General features: G+C 34.3%; 1 protein-coding gene across 1 annotated transcript; it reads right to left on the bottom strand.

The window, feature by feature from the left end:
- Positions 1–105: 105 nt before the first annotated feature.
- On the bottom strand, positions 106–5,286 carry LOC144841100 (transmembrane protein 161B-like). The gene is made up of 10 exons (XM_078697287.1): positions 5,269–5,286; positions 4,381–4,416; positions 3,806–3,906; positions 3,424–3,510; positions 2,771–3,019; positions 2,258–2,409; positions 1,695–1,899; positions 1,281–1,406; positions 782–1,053; positions 106–498 (listed from the first exon to the last, which is right to left on the bottom strand). The coding sequence occupies exons 2-10, from the start codon at positions 4,381–4,383 to the stop codon at positions 329–331; spliced, it is 1,365 nt and encodes a 454-aa protein (XP_078553413.1). The 5' UTR covers positions 4,384–4,416; positions 5,269–5,286; the 3' UTR covers positions 106–328.
- Positions 5,287–8,654: the final 3,368 nt, after the last annotated feature.

Here is an 8,654-nt window from a genome sequence, read left to right on the forward strand (position 1 = left end):
GAATGGTCGTCTAAATGTTTCTCCATATTCAATCACTTAGATTACAATAATATTTCTAATTTATAGAACAGTACTGTATTTTCATAATTTAAAATGACAATAAAATAAAAAAACATTTTCCACTACTATTTAATTAAAATTTCACATCAAATTATAAAAAAACCCACTCGGTTATTACGCACAGTATCGCACAACAATCTGTCAAAGCCAGTATGCCTATATCCCAGAATTTTCTATCAAACATGTATTATGTGATGTATTAACCTCATCAATAGAAATAGTGTGCATAGAAAACATGGAAACCTCTTTAAATAAAGCAGACAGCAATTTATAAAATAGAGTGATACGCAACACCAAGAAGACTAGTAGAAAGCCACGCAAAACAAACCCACCAAAGCATAAATGAGATCATTGAGTATGACAACAGGTATAAAGAATGTCCATCAGCTAAGGAGGTTGAAGCTGCCTCCTTAAGCTCTTGAAATTGTAGTGCACCATCTGAAAAAGAAGTTTGAATGGTTGTAAAATATCTGTCATACATTTTCATTGAATGTGAGGATCATGCAAGAGATGGTGGACAATGCATGCTAAGATTGTCAACAACGAGCACTTATGCGCAACATGGTCATGCTAGATACAGCATGCAGTTCACAACATTTTTTTTAAAAGGTTCCATGCGAAACAAGTCTTCTTAAACACACGTTCAAGACTGAATCCGACAAATTCTGGTCATGCCAGAATCCACAAGATAAAAATATATTATAGTAGTAACGGTACTTACATGATGAATTTAGAAGAAGGGACAGACTAAAAATTACAATGACTGGAGCCAAGTATTGGAGAGCCACCACACACAAGTACCGAAACACGCTCATCACCATTAGAAGCATTTGCTGGTATGTTATCTTTCCAGCTTCTTTGCGTAGTTGATCGAGTCGTTCTTGAGCCATGTTGAGGTAGGACTGGAGATGAGTGGGTAGAAACATGAGACGCATCAAGCAAAAACACCAAATTAAACCTAAGCGACCTCTTTCAAATGCTGCATCACTCATTCTGAATAAATGAAAAAAAATTTGATGAACATGTCAAAAATAGTGATTGGTTGTCTAGTTTCAGCCCTTATGCTTAGTTCCTACTACAACGCAAGGTCGTAGATGCAAGCGATTTGACCAATGTTCGAATAATCCATCGATTGTGATTGGTTAAATCCCCTTACGTTGTGTTACATAATTATCCCGTCTCTAGTGGGAACCAAGCATTATCCACGTCTTAATACTTACATTGGCTTTTCTTGACCATTCATTAACTGACCAACATAATTACTAAGAATATAATCACGACCCAACGGTTTGATCCACAATAAAATGATAAACACCGGTAGTATAAAGTTGCTATGTAACAGCACTCTGAAATAATAATTAAAATCAAGGAATTACGAAAGTTGGAAAAGCTCTTGAAAAATCCGTAGAAGCAGCAGCTGATAAAGACTACTTAAAAAATTGCAAAACATTCGGCGTGTTTACAAAATGTATAATTATATATAAATTGAAAAAAGAAAAGAGTATGAGAACATGTTATAATTATAGCCAGCATAAGTTGTCTTATTTAATATCTCTGCCAAATTATTTGTTATGTAGTAATTTTGTATATAAACAGTACTATAAATTACACAATGACACAAATAGGAAACTCACAGTAGAAATGTTCTATCAGCACTATATCGAAGAGAATCCAGATGTGTCCTAGCTATTCGCAATCCTGGGAACGTGAGAATGGCTCCTATGATACCACATATGAATGCTAAGCAAAGTTTGATGAGACCTTTAGATATTGGCCCACGCTTCACAGATAAGTACTTCTCTAGTAGAAACTCGTATTCTTCGGAGACTTTCTGGAGTGCTAGAAAATAAAATAAGTTTTGGCTGTCGTTAACAGTTATATGCGATAAATAGATAGTTTGTCATGGAGCTTTCTCACTGTAGTAAAGCCCCACCTGTTAATAATATCTTATGTATTACAAAAAAAACAGCCATGTATGTTTGAGGCCTACAGATCAGGAAGGCATAAAAAAGAGTAATATTGGTCAAAGTATTAAATGATATTTAAATTTCATAATTGTATAGGGCTATTCCGTATTTCCCTAAGTAAGCTGGTTCTTACCCACCAAAGTTAGTGATAACTGAATTTCTCAAGTGGGAATTATTCATATTATAAAAATAGGGTCACTTTTTCTTTCAGAAAAGAAAAACCATCTCACCTTCATCTAACCTAAAATCTAACTTATCGTCTCCTATGAGCATCATTGCCATGGCAATGAGCAAAAAGCATAGACCACTTGCTAAGCACATCCACAATTCTCCCTTCTCCTCTGTAGCAAAGTACAGTTTTAACAGAGAAAACAAATATTTTCTGATAGTCAAGTTAAAGAAACAAACAATAGCAACATTATAGTCAATATGTCAAAAGTGGGGTGAGGGTGAATTGTACATATTACATAATGGGTTCCGGATGACAAATTAACAATTTTGCTTTGTATTCATTTGTGTAAAGTAATAATCTACTGTATGTATCGATTAAAATTGGTTGGGGTGGTGCAGAGGGATGTGGGGATAGGGTAGGGGTTGATAGTTATTTTTTGCCTTTATACTTTTCTGTATGTATATTAATTAATTTTTATATTATATTGTCTTTGTGAAGGATGCACCTTTGTGCTAAGTATGCTAGCAATCTAAAATGTGTAATTCCAAATAAAACAATAAACAAAGGATACAAAGCAAACACCTGCACCACAAGCACCCATATTAAGCTGAGATTAAACTCCGTCAAAGGGTAGTAATAAGCATAATAACCAGCTGTAATAAGGTATATAAAAGCTGCTACAAATGTGAAATCCACCATCCATTGCAGTTCGGTATAGTATCTCAGTGGGATCACATGGACCTCCAGGACAGGCCTTGGGATGAGTTGCACGTCCAGGCCTCTAGGTACTGTCAAAGATTCTTTTTTAGCTTCTCCCTTCCTGAATAAATATACACGTCATTATTTAAATGTGATCTTGCTTTGTGATCATATTACACTATATAGACTCTCTTTCACACACAAAAGCAATCATTCATATTTCAACTGAAACCATAAAATGATGCCCTAATACACTCAATAATGAGGACAGTTTGTCACTCAGGACAAAAAAAAACAACAGAATTGAAGCTTAGGCATACAATAGGCATAGGCAGGGTTTCACCTGCCAGTTTTCAGACTATTTCTATGCGTAAAATATTTAGTTAAAATTTGATAGAACTGTGCATTTGTCTGGGCACTGTTGAGTTATATAAATTTTCTCTCAAATAAAAACAGTAGCTTGGGAAGTGATATACCAGCTTTATAGTAAAACTATTGTCACTGACGATACAATTTTGAACATACCTTCCTCTACGGTAATTCTTCCCATTTTCTGGTTTTATCTGGCTACGAATTTCTTGCTCACTTTGTAACTTATACCATGTCAAGTTTCTAGTGTAAAAAAACAACATTCAACATGAATATATTTTGAAAATTAAATAACATCCTTTTTTATAACATAAATAATGAACATACAGTTGATTATTAACATATAATTTACATATAATTTAATTTAGTGGTAAAACATTCTATGAATAATGAACATAAGTAGACATTTTTTATTTGAATAGCATACAGTAGAATATCTACTTTATGAGGAAAACAAATGTAAAAAATATGATTCGTGAGTGGGTTTGAACACCAAATATGGAAATCATAGAGTAAAACACAACAGTATAGTACTTACCCTCTTGCGATTAGCCATTGAGCCAATGAGAAGTAAGCATTGAGCTTCTGTAGGGCTGTTACAGCAATGAATGTGGCAACTAACTGAAAGCCAAACAAAGCCTAAAGATGCAGAAGAAAAACAAAATATTAACTACAATTTGGAGTAAATTATGGTGCCTGGGATTTACGCGTGGTTGTGTCGTAGGTCATCGTCCAGACCTAGAAACAACCAAAACTGTGTCAAGGGGACCGAGGAGAGCCACGTCCTAACTTCTTGCATGCGTACAGTGATTTAACATGATCTAACTTGTTCCTAGGTCAACTCTCTGTGCCAACTTTCATTAAAAATATTTTTCTGCCTAAATAAAATTGCGTTGCATGTAATTCTGTCGTATTAGAATTTGCCCAAATAAAGTGGATGCCCTGAGTTGAATGATTGGCTAATATTCTCTTTGTATTTGTTTTGAACGGTTTAATTTTGTTTGTTTTTTTTCTATATATTTGTTAACAACCGTTGTGCTGTATGTTTTTAAAGTATATCAAAATAAATCAATTATAAAAAACTATTACATTGACCACTTTAATTTTACTTACCATATTGTGTGTTTACAGTGGTTCTAATCATCCATTCTAAAATATAATAACAATTTAACAATAAGTACAAGTAAGATAGTACAATGTGCTTTTTGTTTAAATACTGTAGGACATTATAAAACTGTGGATTGAGGAAATGGGAAATGACCTATTAAGTTGTGTGTAACTTATGGTGTTGGTGATGTTATCTCTTGTGGTCTAGGTCTACAGTTTAATAACAGCATACAATATTGTGTATCTAGATTTATGTTATGTGCAAGATTTGGCAAACAAGGATTTTCTTGCGAAATTTGAAATTGCACAAGGATTTTCATTCAAAACACATACAAATGTCTTTGCCATTTGTTTATCTTGTATCACATGGCATTATTATATGGTGATTATAATTTGCAAGCAAGAACATTTAAATAATTATAGAATTGCCTGCCTTTAAAAATTAATACTGTATTCGATAAATATATTTACTAAAAATAAAACTATAGAAATAGGCATAGTAATAGTTAATACTGATCTCTTTCCCTTCTTTCTCGACTCAATCTCAGTCATACCTACCCTACCTATAATAACTATACCTATCAAGCTATAGTAGCCTATTAGCAGACAAGCAAGGTAAGAAAGGTCAGCCACTACAAAGGGAACAACGTCGTCTTAACAACTCTTACTCAGTCTCTGACCAGCAGTGCAGTGACAGCTACCCGGCCTAGCCTCTCTATCTAGAGCTTTATTATATCGAAGTAATGTATTGCTAAAATTATAAATCTTATAATGTAAAGAGAGCAGTTAGCCATTAATTACAATCCTATTAATTATACTACCGTGATATACACATTAATAAGGTAAAGAAATAAAATAATATTAAACATGCCGCTTTTTCGAATGCATGCAAACCTTTTTTGTTGAAGAATCACTCAAGCGTAAAAAATAACAAAAAGGTCACATGTCTTGAAAAGTTTGCTACGCGTGAGTAACCATCGCGCCAAATACAAACTCAGCAGGAACATGCGGCCGGCTGGGTTACGTTGACAGGGGAGGCCCGGCGGAGAAAGAGTGATTTTAAAAAAAAATAATTAGTGATACAGCGCTTGCTGTTACTTTCATTCAAATAATAATCTGATGAAGACTCTTTTATTGTTTATTGCATTTTTTCAGTTATTAACGGTATTTGGTGAGTAGGCTAAATCTACAATTATAATACTAGGCCTAGCTAGAGGAGGCCTAATTAATACCCCTCCCTACGTAGGGCCTAGGCTACTAGGCCTAGATAGGGCTAGGCTAGGCCTACTACTAGCTAGTAGGCCTAGCTAGGCCCTAGCTAGCTTGGCCCTAGAGTTAAGTTAGTTCTGTAGGTTTATACGGTAAAGGCTATGGTATCTAAGTAAGGCTACTAGGTAGCTAGCTATCTAGAGGCTAGGCTAGTATAGATAGGCCCTCTAGTATGCCTATAAATTATAATAATTAATATTGTTAAGGTTGTAGGATTGTGAGCCATATCGATAACAGTATTTGACGCAGATACAAATGTTCTATCTAGAACTATAATAACTTTATTGTAATAAACTATACAAAGTACACTGTCACATCTACACAGTAGGAATAAATATGGAAGAGTGATTCACATAGAAGAATGTTATCATCTTAAGGAGTGAGCAAAGCAATGATGGATTGCTTTGTGGTCTGGGGACAGTTCCGGTATATCATCTATTTCTTAGAACAGGAACTTTCACTTATCTATAGGTGAATGACCAGTAGGCTATTGGTAACATTTATTGTACAATGAGAGCACATTTTAACACTCCCACTTGTTCTCATTTTTCTTAATTTTACAGTAATACTAATAATATTAAAAATCAAATATAATACAACATGCATATTCATCAAATTATAAAAGTATAAAAATGTTACTCTAATTTTACCATATTAATTTTATAAAATGTATTACATTATTACATTGTGTAACGTGTGTATATCGCAACACATCATTGTCCAAAAATAAAATTCTTAAATTTACTTAACTTAAATTTTGTTGCTGGCTTAGTCATATATCAGCAACCATTTCGGCTGTTGGACAGTAAACAACATTTACTTTACCATCGTTTAATACATTTCGTATGAAGTGATATCGGATGTCAATGTGCTTGGACCTTTGTCGACTTACTGGGTTTTTAGTTAGGGCAATTGTGCCTTGATTATCTTCAAAAATTTGAATAGGCCCATATTGATATCCGCTAACAATTCCATCTAATAGTTGTGTAAGATACAAACATTCCTGAGTTGTTGCAGCTAGTGCCATGTATTCAGATTCACATGATGACAGTGCTACTGTGGTTTGCTTCTTTGATTTCCAGGAAATAAGTGGACCACAATTATTTGAAAACTAAAACAGTAGCCAGTAGTACTACGTCTGTCCTCTGGGGATGATGCCCAATCAGCATCACTATAAGCCATCAATCTTAAATTTTCAGAGCACTTACTGTAACACAACTCATGATTAATTGTACCTTTGAGATATCTTAACACATGTTTAGCTGCCACCCAGTGTTCAATTTTTGGATTTGACAAATATTGTGACAACTTTGTAACTATCCAGCCTATATCTGGCCTGGTACATGTCATAGCATAAATTAAACTACCTACAACTTCATGATATTTTGTAGGGTCAATGGCCTCCTGGCTATTACATTCTAGTTTCTGTTCACATGGAGTAGACCTTGGTTTACAATCAGTCATTCCAAATTTGTCTAGCATTTTTGCTATATATCGACTTTGATTCATTTTTACGGAACCTTTGGATTGTTTAAAATCAATACCAAGAAAATATGAAAGTTTACCAAGATCTTTCATATGGAATTTAGTTTTTAACATTTCTTTAACATTTGTCATCATGGACTCATTACTTGTCGCAATAATTAAATCATCAACCCATATGAGTAGTACAATCATCTCATTTTCTACATATTTAGTGTATACACAGTGATCAACAGGGTTTTGTACAAAATTATTTTCACATAGAAAAGTATGCAATACATTGTTCCAATTTCTGCCAGATTGTTTCAAACCATACAATGATTTATTTAATTTGTATACTAACTTTTTGTTAGAATTTGTAGGGACTTCAAAACCATCTGCTTGCTCCATATAAATTTCACAATCAATTGGAGCATTAAGATAAGCAGTTTTCACATCCATCTGATGTAAAATCAGATCATGTTGTGCTGCAATTTGCATCAAAATACGTACGGATGTCATACTGGCAGTTGGAGCAAATGTTTCATTATAATCTACACCTTTTATTTGACTATACCCTTTTGCAACATATCTTGCCTTATAGTTCTTTGAACCATCGGCAGTTTCTTTAGTAGTGTACACCCATCGTCCTCCCACTGAATTCATACCTGTGGGTAGGGTAGTTAAAGTGAATGTGTTATTTTCCTTAAGGGATTTCATTTCGTCTGCCATTGCAGTTTGCCAATACTTGGACTCTGGTGAATTAATAGCTTTCCTAAAAGTTTGAGGAAACTCTGAAATTTTGTAGCAATAATCAATACTGGATAATAATTGGTCATTATTGTCCTCTAAATTGGTAGCATAATCCTCAAGATACGATGGAGGTTTTCTCTCCCGTCTTGGATACCGTACATTTTCGTTACCCGATTCATTAATTACCCTTTGGTCCTCAGGCTGGGGTTCTAGATTGGATGGATCAGTAGTCTCCAGTATCCTATCAATATCAGATGAATTATCAGTTTTACCCTTATTGGAATCTAATGGAATGTAATCGTCATCATCGGTTTCTGTTTGGATCTGTTGCTCAACACTCTTATTTGTGTTAAATTTAACAATTCTATATTTCATTACCTTTCCACTCTCAGGCAAATATACTAAATAAGCCGGGCTGTACTTATCATATCCAACAAATATACCCTTAATACAACGATCATCTAATTTACTTTTGTCTTGCTTATATGCATAACATTCAGATCCAAATACTCCCATGTTGGACAAATTGGGTTTTCGACCCATCATCATAAAATATGGAGTTTGTTGTACACGATTGTTAAAACATCGATTACGTATATATGCCGCAGTTAGAATTGCATATGGCCAAAAATCTTTGCCTAAATTTGACTGTGCAATCAAACATCTACCCATCTCAAATAATGTTCGCCAGTTTCGTTCGGCAGTCCCATTTTGGTGAGGGGAGTAGGGTGAAGAAGTATCGTGTCTTATACGATTCTTTGTAAGGAGTGAGTTAAACTCCTTTGAAGTGAACTCAG

This window comes from Antedon bifida, chromosome 1 (genome assembly GCF_963402885.1).
Source record: "Antedon bifida chromosome 1, ecAntBifi1.1, whole genome shotgun sequence".
In the NCBI taxonomy this organism is placed as follows: domain Eukaryota; kingdom Metazoa; phylum Echinodermata; class Crinoidea; order Comatulida; family Antedonidae; genus Antedon; species Antedon bifida.